This window comes from Ictalurus furcatus, chromosome 8 (assembly GCF_023375685.1).
Source record: "Ictalurus furcatus strain D&B chromosome 8, Billie_1.0, whole genome shotgun sequence".
In the NCBI taxonomy this organism is placed as follows: Eukaryota; Metazoa; Chordata; class Actinopteri; order Siluriformes; family Ictaluridae; genus Ictalurus; species Ictalurus furcatus.
Window position 1 is genome coordinate 3,828,498 of NC_071262.1, and position 15,069 is coordinate 3,843,566.

General features: G+C 43.5%; 1 protein-coding gene across 8 annotated transcripts in view; it reads left to right on the forward strand.

Annotated features, from left to right (window-relative positions):
• thoc2 (THO complex 2) overlaps positions 1-15,069 on the forward strand; it is a 61,501-nt gene that overhangs the window by 20,531 nt on the left and 25,901 nt on the right. For all 8 annotated transcript variants that reach the window (XR_008386497.1, XR_008386496.1, XM_053630331.1 and 5 more), the window contains 10 exons: positions 381-553; positions 883-1,078; positions 3,163-3,201; positions 3,690-3,820; positions 4,862-4,963; positions 12,010-12,094; positions 12,668-12,761; positions 13,213-13,293; positions 14,427-14,523; positions 14,810-14,927. Coding sequence is in view for 6 of the 8 variants with exons in the window: in XM_053630331.1 (XP_053486306.1) it covers positions 381-553; positions 883-1,078; positions 3,163-3,201; positions 3,690-3,820; positions 4,862-4,963; positions 12,010-12,094; positions 12,668-12,761; positions 13,213-13,293; positions 14,427-14,523; positions 14,810-14,927 (1,116 nt within the window). In the remaining 2 variants the exon portion in view is untranslated. The remainder of the gene's footprint in view (positions 1-380; positions 554-882; positions 1,079-3,162; positions 3,202-3,689; positions 3,821-4,861; positions 4,964-12,009; positions 12,095-12,667; positions 12,762-13,212; positions 13,294-14,426; positions 14,524-14,809; positions 14,928-15,069) is intronic.

The window sequence follows — 15,069 nt, forward strand, 5'->3', positions numbered from 1 at the left end:
GCGTTCTTCAGCTGGCTCTTCGCCGAAGCTAATCGTTCTGCCGCTCTTGTTTCGGCGGCGCGCGTTTTAGAATAGATCGGCTCCGTGCTTCACAGCGATTCGACGAGGAACGGTTTCGATCGTGTTTATTTAGCCCCGAGTCCCCAGGGCCCAGGTAGACTTACTGCTTATTGCACAGTGTGTGTGTGTGTGAACATGGTGCGAGTTGCGTACTTCTCACACTCGCCTCCAGTTCTCTTTTTAGACCATGAACACTAGATGTCTTAAGAAACCCTAGTGTGTGAATAACTCCTCAGCGCCTCCGTTTGCTGCACAAGACGTAGCCAGACGTCAAGGACGTAGTAGCGTAATACCTCTTCACCTCCCTTTTCTCGTTCCAGCCTCCCAATAACCAGAAACTGGGCCTGCTCGAGGCGCTGCTGCAGATCGGAGACTGGCAGCATGCACAGAGCATCATGGAGCAGATGCCGCCCTTCTACGCCACCTCGCATAAATCCATTGCTGTGGCGTTGTGCCAGCTGCTGCACCTCATCGTGGAGCCTCTATACCGCAGGTACACACACACACACACCGTACTAACTGAATCCAGCCTTCTCTTTAAACAACCTGGGTAAATATATATACATTATAACGATTTTATAAGTGTGAAATTGGCTTAATTGTGTAAGAGAGTGTATTTTCTATCGATTGTTTCATTAAAATAACGTCAAAATGCTACACACTCGTGTTGGTCATGTCTTTTAGATGCGATGAGAGAAACTTCCCGTTAAAATCACTGCATGCTAAATAGACGTCGACTGTTTTAAGGCTGAAAAAGCAACTCGCCGATCTTGATTTTCTGTCTGGAAAACGTCCGCTCAATCCACCGCGTCGTTTCCGCAGGGCCGGCGTCCCTAAAGGCGCCAAAGGCTGCGTGTTGAACCTGCTGAGGAACAGGCAAGCTCCGGGTCCCGTCGAGAGCTTCGAGGATCTCTGTAAGGATGTGTTCACCATGCTGGGTTACCTGGGCCCGCACCTCTCCCACGACCCCATCCTGTTCGCCAAGATCGTACGTCTGGGAAAAAGCTTCATGAAAGAGGTGAGCACCGAGCGGAAGAACGGCGTTCCTGGATTAGCAGGGACTGACACCACGCAGAATATACAGTGATTACCGCGCTGCTTAAGGACGTCATGATTAATAAGTAAATATCGAGTTGATAGTTTAAACAGTTCTTGCTGCGCTTATCTTAAATGGACCAAAAAGGTCTTTTCTTTCACGTTGTCCATTACGTTCGGTGCGTTCGATAACGTATAAATAACCAGCCTAATATTCGAATAGCTTGATTTACATTCAGAACGTATTTGAAACCTCCTAGCTCCAAGAATATCTGTTTTAAATGCTGAAAAACTTGTATCTTGGTGAGTAAAAATATCATGAATCTAGGCAAATTCAACTAAGATTTCTCTTTAAAGTCTTACGAAGAAGGCGGCGGCGGCTTTATTCAATTTTTTTAAGGCACGTATAATGTCATTAAGCATATTTCTTGCTTTTGTGCTTCATTTCAAGCTTGTAATTGTCTTATTCTGTTATAACGCTTATTTCAAGCGTTCATACGAAATAAATTTTGGTAAGCATGTTTAGTAATAGTGCTTAGTGGGCTTATTTGTTTGACATTTTCAATAATCCTTCGTTTATTCAGGATATGTTCACTTGATGAGATGTAACTGTACAACATCAAGCAGTTCTGCAGTTAAAACACAGGAATAAGGCTCTTGTGGTTTAACACACTCATAGCAGGTGATCTACAGTACCCTTTAGACGCGTGTGCACATGCTAGTTTTTTTCTAAGCTAAACGTTAGACCCGTAACCTTTCACTGATCTACACATATACAACCCCGACAACAATTTCGATTTTAGGAGAAATCCTAAAGTCACGTAAAGTCTGTCGGAACATCTTGGGTTGCTTTGCACGCGCGTAAAGTATTACGCGTTTCAGTATTACTGTTACACTCATTCCAGATAAAAACACAACCAAAACAAACCTTGCTCTGAGTCGGTGTGTGCAAACTGTTATTGTATATGTAGTATTCACTGGCCCTTAATCCCAGAAATAGGGTAAGCATTTCGCTAATTTGAAATCCAGGTAAATAAATTAAGTCGTGCTTAAGTCGTATGTAAACTCACTCTTGTGCTTGTCTGTTGTGTTTGAAAAGCTCCTGAAATGCTTTGTTTTACCTGAATTATATTCACCGTTCAGCGGTATGTAATGAGGAAGGGGTGGGGGGTGGGGGTTAATTAGGTGGTGTGTTTTTTTTTTTTTTTTTTTCCTTTTCTTTTTTTTCTTTTTTGGTGCTAGCAGCACAATTAATCCATTGCCGTGGCTCGTGTTATGACAGGCACGTTTGTTTACCGGTATTCCGTCTCGCTGTCACTGCGCCCTATTGCTAATCGCAAAGCTCCGGCACGCTAATGGATCTATTAATTGTTCACGTGCTTGCGTAACCGCTGCTGTCGAGCATATTGTTATTGCGCAGACCAGCAGTAGATCAGGAGGAGTTTGGGTACACGCGTTTAGCCGTTTTTCTTTTTTTTGTTTGTTTTTTGTTTTTTTTTAAATCCGTTTATTATTAGCCTCGGGTTATGCGGTGCGGCCGCCATAGACGTCCCTGGGAATCGGCTGTTACTATAGAAACTATAGCATATCCGTTAGACCGAGCGCTTTAATATAAACCCGCGATCCGCTTTACGGCCGGAGCGGCTGTCGGAGCCGCTGTGAAATTCGTCCACGCCTCCTGAGCAATCGAGAATTCGTCAGCGCTGTGGTTTTTATTCATTTATTTATTTATATTAAAAAAATAAATAAAAAAACACACAAAAAGTCAAAACGGTCTATAAGATGTGTTAGAAACACTGCTTCAGGTCGGTGGTCAATAAAGGCACAGGCGTTCTGGCATGAGAGTGTGCACCGCTCTGTATAATTTGGGCCTCGTTTCGAAGTGTGCACTCTTGTGTAACTTAGCAGAATCAGTAGGGATGTAGTGCTGTAAGCCTGTATTGATCTGCATTTGAATGATCTCTCCTTTTTTTTTTTTTTCTTCTTTTCTCTCTCTCTCTCTCTCTCTCTCTCTCTCTCTCTCTGCCCCGTCCTCCCTCCTTTCATCCCTTCCTCTCTGCCTGATAGTACCACAGTGAAAGCAAGCAAGATGCCAAGGAGAAAATGGTGAGTCATGGGACATAAAAGGGAAGTTATGAAGCATGCAGTCAGGGGAACAAAAGGCACCAGTGGTCGTTTAGATTAAACGCAAGTTTCCGAGAGCTTACAGCAGAATAAACTTGCTGTGATTTAAATAACATGCTGTGATGATGCTTCACAATTGTCATTTTTATATATAATATATATTTTTCCATCTAGTTTGTCTTTGTTCGTTGCGCACGGCTACTTTAAGTACAGGGAAAGCCCATTTCATATTTGTGTTTTTGATCTGATTGATTATACAATGCAATAAATACACACTGCATATGGCTGTGACCCCTCCCCCCCAGCAAATAAAGCAAAAAGCTCGGTAGTCTGTTTTGAAAAGGCTGCGTATAATCAAAAACAGGCAGACGCTCATATAAAACCGTACACATGGGATGGCCGATTACATAACCCCGTACTCCTTTCCTCCCTCCTTCTGTGTAATCTCTTTTTGTGTGTTTGGCTCTCAGGACACGCTGCTCAGCTGTTTCCTCAGCATTGCTGACCAGGTGCTGCTGCCTTCGCTCACGCTCATGGACTGCAACGCCTGCATGTCAGAGGAAATCTGGGGCTTCTTTAAGCTGTTCCCTTACCACCACAGGTACTGGAGTGTGGCTGTGCCCGCAGTAACGTTGGGTTCTTTTACTAAAAGTAGAACCTACGGTCGTGTGGGTCGTCTCGGAGCTAGGGCTGGCCGAATTATAACCCTGTGTAAGAAGAGATCTCTAACTGTAACTGATTCCAAGATTACACCCCCTCTAGTCCTCTGTGTAAGACTGTTCGCAAGCAGGGTTGTCACGGTAACCTGTTTCGCATTGATTTCGTCTTCTTCCTCCCTGCGCTGCTCTCATTCTCATCTCCCACACATTTCAGAAGCTGCACCTGAATACAAAACACCATTTATTTATAAAGCTGCTTTCGGGTCTAAACGCGGCTTAAAACCTAATTTGTTATTAGGTGGAACATCTGAAATGGACCGGACATGCAGTCGTGTTCATTTTGTAACAGTTGTGTAAAGTAATTTTAGGTTTGAGTGTGTGTGTTTTTATATATATATATATATATATATATATATATATATATATATATATATATATATATAACGCCTTGCCGATGAGAGAGGTCCGAGGAAAATGGCCCGATCGGGTTCGAGCTGCCAGGCAGCATGTAGTAACTTGTGTAATCACTCTTTATAAGTGCGGTGAGCAGAGCAAGCATCTCCGCATGCATGAAACATCACCGAACCTAGGAGAGAAAAGAAGACCACACGGGGTTCCACTCCTGTCAGCCAAGAACAGGAATTCGTGGCTATCGTCGGCACAGTCTCACCAATATCTGAAGATTTTATTTATATAAATAAATAAATAAATATCACCAGGTCTTTTTCCAGTCTTCAGCTTCCAGGAGTGAAAGCTGGTGATGTCTTCTGCTATTGTAACTCATCTACCTCAAGGTCTGAGATGCTCTTCTGTTCACCACGGTTCTCAAGAGTGCTTATACCAGTTACTACGGACTTCCTGGAAGCTCGATCCAATTTGACCATTTTTCTCTGACCCGTTTTTCTTTTTTTTTCTTTTCCTCACACAGTTCGAGACCTTTACAATGCCTAGAGCAAGTGAAAACGCTAACGTGTGCTTTTTAGGTATCGGCTTTACGGGCAGTGGAAGAACGAGACGTACAGCAGCCACCCGCTGTTGGTAAAGGTGAAGGCCCAGACAGTGGACAGAGCCAAGTACATCATGAAGTAAGCCGAATTCCCGTAACGCAGTTTTGTACCTATTTAAAAAAAAAAAAAAAAAAAAAAAAAAAAAAGCAACATTAATCATCCTAATTAAACAACCCTGAGCGTAATGAGCAGTAAGTGGTTGAAGGGTGTGAATACATGACGACACACCGCTTCTCAGCTCTGCTACTGGAAGGCGACCCTGAACACATGCCACTTAGTGTCATCTTAATGCCGCACTTCCTTCAAAAGTGTTTACCTTGCTCTTTGTGTGTGTGTGTGAGACTTATTACCCATGTCCCCTGTGCATATTGATGAGCTTTTTTAATGAAGCAACAGCTTCGTGGTATTGCTGCATCAGGTCCCTCTTCCCTTCTTCAAACGGCTCGAATAAATGATGTTGGGTTGGGTAATTGAAGGCAGGGAGATGGGGAAACATTAAAAGTAAACGAGCGCAGACGTCAGTGTCGGAACAGGGTTGGGACGAGAGTTTAAAGGAAGCTGTCAGAAACGCGTGTTTTCGCGGGAACTCTCGTGCGTCCCTGACATGTGAACACGTTAGCAGCTTGTCTCAATGCCATCGTTTGTTTTAAACAGTGCTAATGCTGGATTTTCATAGTTTTTCATCAGGCACCTTAAAAAAAAAAGGCCAAAAAGACGCGTTACGGTAAGTTAACATTAGTAGGGTGAACATTTTGATCCTCTTTGACACGGTGCCTGTTAATAAAGTTGATGCACTCGATTCAAGCGACGCACAAAATCGTAGTCGTTTGTGATATTCGGTCTTGAATATAATCAGTAACATATTCGGTTACTCTACTTAAAAAGGATAACTTATTTAGAGTGCTTTTAGAATACGTATTTGAAAGGCACAGTTGGAAGAATTACAATGCGTGTTGTTTAGTTCCTGATTCATCAGTGTTTTTGGTTTGGTGACTCGCTGGATGTTACGTAGAGCCGTTCCAGAGAGTGAGTTTGTCAATTACGTGTTCATTGTCTACAGATGAAAGCACCAGAAGTGGATCGAAAACACCAGACAATCATTCCACATTCACCCACGTTAGGTGTTAAGCATCGTAGAATAAATGTAGACGGTGTATAATCTTGTGTAATACTATATTATGTCGTCGTATTATGCGTTCGGATTGGTTATCAATATCTGAGTAATCACCACAAGCTGTTTGGAAGGGCTTCACGAAAAAAGCCTCTACTCTCATCCAAATACAAACTCGAGCGTCTTCAGTTCGCCCGACACTACTGGAACTTCAAATGGGTTCGATGGTCAGATGAAACCAAAATCGAGCTTTTTGGTAATAATCACCAGAGGTGGTTTTGGTACACAGAGAGGTAGCCATATGAAGACATACCTCATGCCCACGGTTAAATATGGAGGTGGATCTTTAATGTTTTGGGTCTGTTTTTCTGCCAGAGGACCTGGACATTTTGTTAGGATACATGGCATCATGGACTCTATCAAATATCAACAGATATTAAATGAAAACCTGACTGGGCCGTGGATGGATCTTCCAGCAGGACAACGATCCAAAACATACATCAAAATCAACCCAAAAATGGTTTACTGACCACAAAATCAAGGTCCTGCCATGACCATCCCAGTCCCCTGACCTGAACCCCATAGAAAACCTGTGGGGTGAACTGAAGAGGAGAGTCCACCAGCGTGGACCTCGAAATGTGAAGGATCTGGAGAGATTCTGTATGGAGGAACGGTCTCAGATCCCTCGCCATGTATTCTCCAACCTCATCAGGCGTTATAGGAGAAGACTCAAAGCTGTTATCTTGGCAAAGAGAGGTAGCACAAAGTATGGACTAAAAAGATGCCAATAATTGTTGCACACCTATATTTAAACAGAGATTTTTTGAATAAGCATAGGTTGTGTTTTCAGTTGTTTGATATCCATGACAGCAGAGTATTTTTGTGAGTTTCTAAACAATAAAGAGAATTTTTCACAGCTTTCTTTGCTCGTATTTACAGACGGTGCCAATGTTAGCGGAGGGCGCTGTATATATATTTTTATTTTACATGACATAGACATTTCAGTCTGTGCTGCTAAACCACCAGCAGTGATGCCATGCACCCCAGACCTGCCAGTCTTTCCACCTTTCATGTAGGAGCTCGGCATTTTAACATCCGTGTATGCCGCTGTTACTCAAGAGTCAGTCAGCCCCTCCCTCCCTCCCGATGAGCCAGTCAGGAATGATCGTCAATCGTGTAGCTATTTTACACTCTCTTATATTAATTGACCTCTGGAGACCCTGCCCTCTCCTTCCTCAGTAATCTCATCGTAATTTTCCCCACTCGAAAGATGCAGCACCCTCGCTTTCTCTGTGTAAACGGAGAAGGATTTGAAGTCATTACTGTGCAGTAAACTCTGTCAGCGTACGTTCAACTTAATTTAAGTATGTAAAGGATATACGAAACTTTTTTCCTAAAGTAGGAAGTAACGTAAGCTTAATGCTGCATGATCTAATATGTCCGTCTTTCTTGTCTTTTATTTCTTCATTTTTCATCAAATGTCGTGTTATTCTTCCCCCCTTTTTTTGTTCTTCTATCCTCTTATTGTTCTGTCTAGGTGACATTTGCATCAGCAGCATTTCAGTCTGGTTAATTGTGGGTTTTTACGCAGATCACACACAGTACAGTATGTGCTCAGCTGTAATATATTGAGGAGCCACTTCATCTGCTGTACTGTTCCTTTATTTTGCTTATTTGTCCTTGTCTGTGGTTTGCCGTTAGTTTTAATCAGAGTTGGCAGGCTGTGTTTCCCATGAGGCATCAGCCTGGTGTGCAGGCAAAAAGACAGTGTGTTCCAAATGCTGGTGCTTCTCACTCCGTTACCTTGTGTAATTCTAGGACTGAGAGGCATTCTGCGTATTCGGAAGGGGGGTGGGGGATGTTCGTTATTATTCCACAGAAGGGGTAGTTTTTTTTTTTTACATGCTATTTCTCTGAACTTGATAACAAACGGTGCTAATCAAACATGGCCAAGTTGTTAACTAGCTATGTTTTGAATCCAGCAGAATGGGCAATGATGAGATCAATTGAAACATAGAATATCCAAAGCCTTGTAACCTCCCCTCCGCCCCCCCCCCCCACGGAGGTATAACTGTGTCCCTCCAGGAGCTACTGGCCTCGGGCTACAAAGTGATGACAGTGAAGACAAATGTGATGGAGAGATTCTGCAGGTTTTGTGCACCGCAGCGATGCTCATAATGCCTGCCCAATGATACGGGGATCAAGACTGGTTTCTGTCACTCTTTCAAAGATCCACCTCTCGTGCCCTTTTCATGCGTCATCCCCGCTGGACCCGATGGCTCTCGCTCTCTGGACAAGAAATATGAAAGGAGAGTCCATCAGTTATCCTGACAGCTCTGCTGCGGCTGGAGAAATGCTGGCTGACCGAGATTGCTCTGCTCGTGTGTGTCCTCCCATTGTCGCTTCTGTCACACTGGGCAACGTTCATACCAAGCCAACTACCCTCCGAATAAATTAACTCAGTCTTTCTGTTTAAGCAGAACCCTGACTATTGATTCTCTTGAAGAAAGTGGTTCTGTGGGCTAACATGATGGAGGCCAATTCACAATCGCGCCCTCCGGTAGCATAATCTGTCGTTCATTTCTTCTCGGAATTCCGAGTAGCCGTTGAATAGTCGAAATCGAAGCACGCATGCCAGAGATTTGCTCTGCATTAAAACGATCAACTCTGAGCCAATTACCCTTGCTGATGGATTGCAGAATTGCGGACTTCGTTGCAAGAAAATGCATTTTTACATTCTTTATGTTCTGAAAAGGAATCGATTTGATTTGCGTCTGTAGCGTTTTTAACTATAGACAATTGTCACAAAGGAACTTTACAAAAAATACAAATGTAAATGTAGATCCTTGAGTTAATTATCAATCAAGTCCAAGGAAGAAACCTCGAGAGGAACCAGACTCGGGAAGGGAACCGGAAAGTGACGCCAGATAATGAGGTTTCTAAATCATTACAGTATACATTAATATAGCGCAAGGGTTCATAACGCCAGTCCTGGGGACCCCCTGCCCTGCACAGCTTGTTGTTTTCCCTACACACCTGATCCAACTGATCAGCTCGTTATTAAGCCTTTAATGAGGTGGGCCCGATGTGTTGAGAGTAAGGAAAACATCAAACTGTGCCTGTTTATTCGGTCCCAAGCACTGGAGCTGAGAACCCGCTAGAGAAAATTTGCCAACTGGTATTAAATGTTTTGAAAGGCATAACGTTTGATCAGATCACCTTAAGAAGCATTTAAATCGCTTTCTTTGTGTTATTCCTTTAAGCCCCACCTCTGTGTTTTATTTCTGTCCTTGCTAATCCGCTAGTAATTTGCGTTTCCCAATGCTTCAATTTGCTAGCCTTTTTTTCTTGACAGTGATGCTCTCTACAACTCTCCTAGGACCATGGTGTGCACGAAAGCATCCCGGAACACACAATATCTTGAACATGGGGCAGATGGGTTACAAAAGCAGACAGCCACAGAGTTTATTCCACTTTCAGTATGTGGTCCAGAGAAATGTCGATGCAAGCGAAGGAGGCCATCATCAGGCTGAAAAAACCCCCAACACAGACCTATCGGAGAAATAGCAGAAACATTAGGATTTGCAACATTCCTATTAATTTAGTGCATTCCTAAAAACAAGGAATGCGCTGGCGTGCTCAGCAACACCAAAAGGCCTGGAAGACCACTATATCAACTAAAGTGCATGATCACAATTCTTTTCTTGGTGAAGAAAAACCCCTTCACAACATCTAGTCAAGTAAGAACACTCTGGAGGAGGTAGGGTGTGTCAGTGTCAAGGTCGACAACCAAGAGACTCCTTCATGAATGTAAATACAGAGGGTTTACCTCAAGATGCAAACCACTGGTAACACTCAAGAACGGAAAGGCCAGATTAGACTCATTTGGACAAATGAATCCAAGGTTAACTTGTGTCAGAATGATGGGAAGAGAAGAGTATGGAGAAGGAAAGGAAGGGCTCTTGATCCACAGCATACCACATCATCTGTCAAACATAGTGGAGGCAGTGTTATGGCATGGGCATGCGTGGCTGCCGATGGATCTGGGTCAGTTGTATGTCTTGATGATGCGACTGCTGACAGAAGTAGCAGCGTGAACGTGTTCTGACGTGTATAGAGCTATACTTTCTGCTCAGATTCAGTCCAATGCGGCAAAACCGATAGTACGGCGCTTCACAATACAGAAGGGTAATAACCTAAAACACCGCAGCAGCAACACAAGATTCTTACGGCAAAGAAAGTAAATGTTCTTAAATGTCCAATGACCTCAACCCACTTGAGCTACTTTTCACTTACTGAAGATTAAACCGAAGGCAGAAAGACCCACAAACAAGCAACAAGTGAATGCGGCTGACGTAAAGGCCTGGCAAAGCATCTCGAAGGAGGAAACTCAGCGTTTGGTGATGTCCATGGGTCCCAGACTTGAGGCAGTCATTGACTGCAAAGGATTTGCATCCAAGTATTAATGATTCTTATATTTATAATTGCTGGTTTGTCCAGTTACTTTTGATCCTGAGAAAATGTCCACTATATAGCCGTGTTGCTAGATCAATCCAATGCTTTTGTACTACTTGGTAGTTAGTTTGGGTTTTTTTTTTTTTTTTTCTTTTTCTCAGCATCATTGCTTCTGTGCAAAGCATTTTTATTGGAGGTTGATACTGGGAGTTCTTTGCCAGTATTCAGGTCTCTCATCAGTACACCTTTCCACTCGGTGACAAAGAAGGCTGTATGCATATTTTGTGTCTTTAATGCGGTCTCGGCCCATTAGGTATGGAAAACGATAGCTACCGCTAACATTTCACGTTACAGCCGGATGACCGTTAATGCCGCTAGAGCTTCCGAGGAGCGTCTAGAGCGATTCTTTATTCGGCGAGCTAGAGGTAATATCGGTAATGTACAAGTAATGGGTGTGGAGAAAGATATGACAAGACAGGGCCATCAAGTAACTGTGTGTGGGTGTGTTTGTGAGAAAGAAAGAGAGGGAGCGAGATGGAGCAGTGGAGTGTGTGAGACTACGACAGTGCCACAGAGGATCACTGTATGCACCGAAGCAGAAATGAAGCGCTGCTGTTGATTCTTTAGGATTAATAAAAGCCAGGGACTAGAGACGCACAGCCGCAGTAGCCATTCGATTTTAATGATGGGAGACCGAATCCCGATATTCTCGTCTCTTAAAATTTGCGGGTCTAAAATTTTCGCCATGCTGCACTCCGTATGTAAGACTTCTCAACGTGTGTGCATTCACGTAGCTTCCCCCCTCTTTGCCCATTTCAAATGGAGTGGCTTTATCCATCTTCTCCCCATAAACCAGGATGCGTCATTACCGGTTGCTTATTGTGCTCTGAAGCCTGAGCAAGCCACTCACTTAGGCTCCCCAGTGCAGTTAAAGGATGAACAACCGCTGCTCGTCCGCTTATGGGGGGTTTTTTTTTCCCCCTTCTTCCCCTCTCTTTCTTTCCGCACCACTGACCAGCTCCTTTAGACGCGTTCTTTTCTTCATATTTCGGTTTTTGACCAAGGCACCAGGTTTCCTCAGTGATTCCGTTGAAACTCTGTTCCCAGCAAACTCGCAGGCCTTAAAGAGAGAGGATCTTGCCCAGCATCACGCTCATCCCAATTAAATTCCCTTCAAACCCGCAGCGTGGGTGCGCGCCGCAGTGAGCTGGAGCGCCTCATCAGACGTGCTAGAGCAGCTCGTCAAATGTGCTAGAGCTGTCCTCTTTTTCACAGTACACATTCATTAAAGCTGTCTCGTTCTCGCGAGGGACTTCTGGCCTCCTGGAGCTTCTTCGTCATCCCAGCCACCGCAACGTTACGTGACATTGCGGAATACTCGGCGTTAAGATGGCCGACTTTACAGGAAAAGGAGAGCAGAAAGCAGTTGTACAGCATCAGCGAAGATGGTCTTTCATCTAGGGCCTTTGAAATGTCTTATGAGTAAAAGTAACTCTTTGTTTTTGTAACAATTTGGTGATATAATCTCTCTCTCTCTCTCTCTTTCTCTCTTTCTCAGGCGACTGACCAAGGAAAACGTGAAGCCGTCAGGGAGGCAGATTGGCAAGCTGAGCCACAGTAACCCCACCATTCTCTTTGATTACGTGAGTGTTTTATCACTCGTGACGGCCATAACGGCTGGCCCGTCTCAACGCCACGTTTTTACTCAGACCCTTTTCTTCTAAAGCCATCACTTTCCACTGCTCCCGAGATTACGGAGCGTTTTTAAATACCGATCTGCGGCCTGAACGAAGTGACGCTACGTTTAAATACGGCCGCTCTAAATCTAGCTCCTCCACAGACAGTGATTACAGGCAGTGAATCGTGACATCCTGTACGCTTGGAAACGTTCGACAGTAATGACCGAATATTCGCAACTGCTTTATGCAGATACGAGTCACTGTTAAAGCACTGTTAAAGCTTCTATGTGGTTGGAGTCGAACCAAACGTCCAGGGGGTGGAGCCAACACAGTCCTTACGTCCCAATTGGCGTATTTATACGATGTTCTTTTATTTACACTGTACTGGGGCATACTAACACGTCATGTAATGGAAGAGGACGTCTTGAAAGATTTGAAACGTCACGCAAAATCTTATAAACCTGCATCAGTGTAAGATATTAAATATATAATGGCATTGTTGTGTGTGTGTGTGTGTGTGTGTGTGTGTGTGTTTAGATTCTCTCCCAGATCCAGTGGTATGACAACCTTATCACCCCTGTGGTGGATTCTCTGAAATACCTCACCTCTCTCAACTATGATGTTCTGGCTTGTATCCTTTTCTCCGCTCACCCTGCTGGGAAGTACAGCCCACCACCCACCTCTGTGCCAAATAATAATCCTGCTCAGCTCCCACACACGCACACACGCACACGCAAAGGAACACTCTCCCAGGAACTTGCTGATACTCTGAAAACTCCAACCCTGTTATTTGTCTCCGTTCGCAGTGACGTGGAGTAGCTCACCTTGACTAGTAGTTCCACCCAACTAATGTGTCCGCTCCGTTAAAAAGAAAGACAGCCAGCCTTGTATGCTTAAACTCTTGCGTTTTGGCTAAAAATACAGCCGCTCGTTACAGATTCTGCTTCGATGTGGTTATTATGTCGATGACAGCCCTTTCGACTATATTTCGAGCAAGTTTAAAATATGTAAATGACTCGTGGAGATTCAAGACTGCTGTGTTATCTGAAAGAGATGTTGCAGGCCTTGATTCTGTTTCATAGATTGCATTATCGAAGCTTTAGCCAACCCGGAGAAAGAGAAGATGAAGCATGACGACACGACTATCTCGTCCTGGCTTCAAAGTAAGTCTCGCCACGCTTTTAATGTGCATTCGGATGAATTCTACTATTCTACTGCGTCCAGAGGAATTCCTCATAGTCTAAGACTAATAATAATCTCGTCATTCAATAAAGAAAACTGTCTAATTGTGGGTGGGTAAGATTGATGTCTCCCCATTCACACCTGAAACCTTGCAACACTAACAAGTCACATGACACCGGGGAGGGAAAATTGGGCCCAATTTGGACATTTCCCTTAGGGGTGTACTCACTTTTGTTGCCAGCGGTTTAGACATTAACGGCTGTGTGTTGAGTTATTTTGAGGGGACGGCAAATTTACACTGTTACACAAGCTGTACACTCACTACTTTACATTGTAGCAAAGTGTCATTTCTCCAGTGTTGTCACATGAAAAGTTATAATCAAATATTTACAACAATGTGAGGGGTGTACTCACTTTTGTGAGATACTGTGTGTATATATATATAGAGATATATATTTAGATATATATATAGATATATTATCTATATCTACGTCTATATCTATCTATATATATAGAGAGAGAGAGAGAGAGATATTTATGTATATATATATATGTAGATATATTAATTATTAAATATAGAAGTAGGTAGATAGATGTATATAGATATAGTTCTAGATCGATCAATAGATATATTTTATGTAGTGTAGGTAGTCATTGTACCTGGTCTCCTCCAAAATATTGGGGGGGGGGGGTGCGCCACATGATAGGGAAGGCTTGGGGGGCTTTACTTACAAAAGGTTGAGAACCTCTGCGAAAGGGTAATAATTGTAACGTGCACGTTCTAATCAGTTAGACACGGCTAACACGCCACGCAATCGAAGACTAACTATAAACGGAGTTAAGAAACCTATAATTGTTGATGTGGTGACTTATTCATTTATTTTTTGATTAGGAGACTAACGTGTTAACTTGTCTAACTAACCTGTGTCCACGACATTTAAATCTAACTATAAACCGTTAGTCATTTGCAAGTCGCAAGAGACGGTGGCGTAAAAATGGCTTCATTATAACACTCGAGTTTATTACATATTTAATGCTTGACCGTTTTCGCTCACGCTTGCGACTCTTGTTTCTCTCAGTAAATCTGACCCCGTTGGACTCGGTTCTGTTCTAGGTCTCGCCAGCCTTTGTGGAGCGGTTTTCCGGAAATACCCTATCGAGCTGGGAGGTTTGCTGCAGTATGTGACCAATCAGCTGAAGGCGGGAAAGAGGTATTGTTTTTAAAAGGAAATCCTCAAGTCTATATTAAGCAATGCTATGTAATTGATTTTAGTTTACCATGAAATGCTGAGAAGCAGCAGGTTTAGCCCGGTACCCCTGAACTAATTGTACAGTCTGATCTAAATGACTCGTGTCAAGCGTTCAGGTCCCCGCCAATTTCTGAGTAATTTTCTCCTTTGTTTACGCTCCTGTTACTCGGACTTTAAAAAGCTCCCACATTTTTAGCAGTGCTTTCAGTTATCTAAGCTTGTACCTCTCCTCTGCTCTCCTGTCCAGTTTTGATCTGTTGATCCTGAAGGAGGTGGTGCAGAAGATGGCCGGGATCGAGATCACAGACGAAATGACAGCGGAGCAGCTGGAGGCCATGACCGGAGGAGAGCAGCTTAAAGCAGAGGTGCAGTAGTCCTGGTCTTTTACAAACACTTTCTCCAGCGGGTGAAGTAAAAGGTTTTCTTCAGCTGCGATGATGAGTCAGTGAAACCAGTTAACGTGTCAATGGAACCACGTGATAAGATTTTCGTCTGCATGTGAACGTT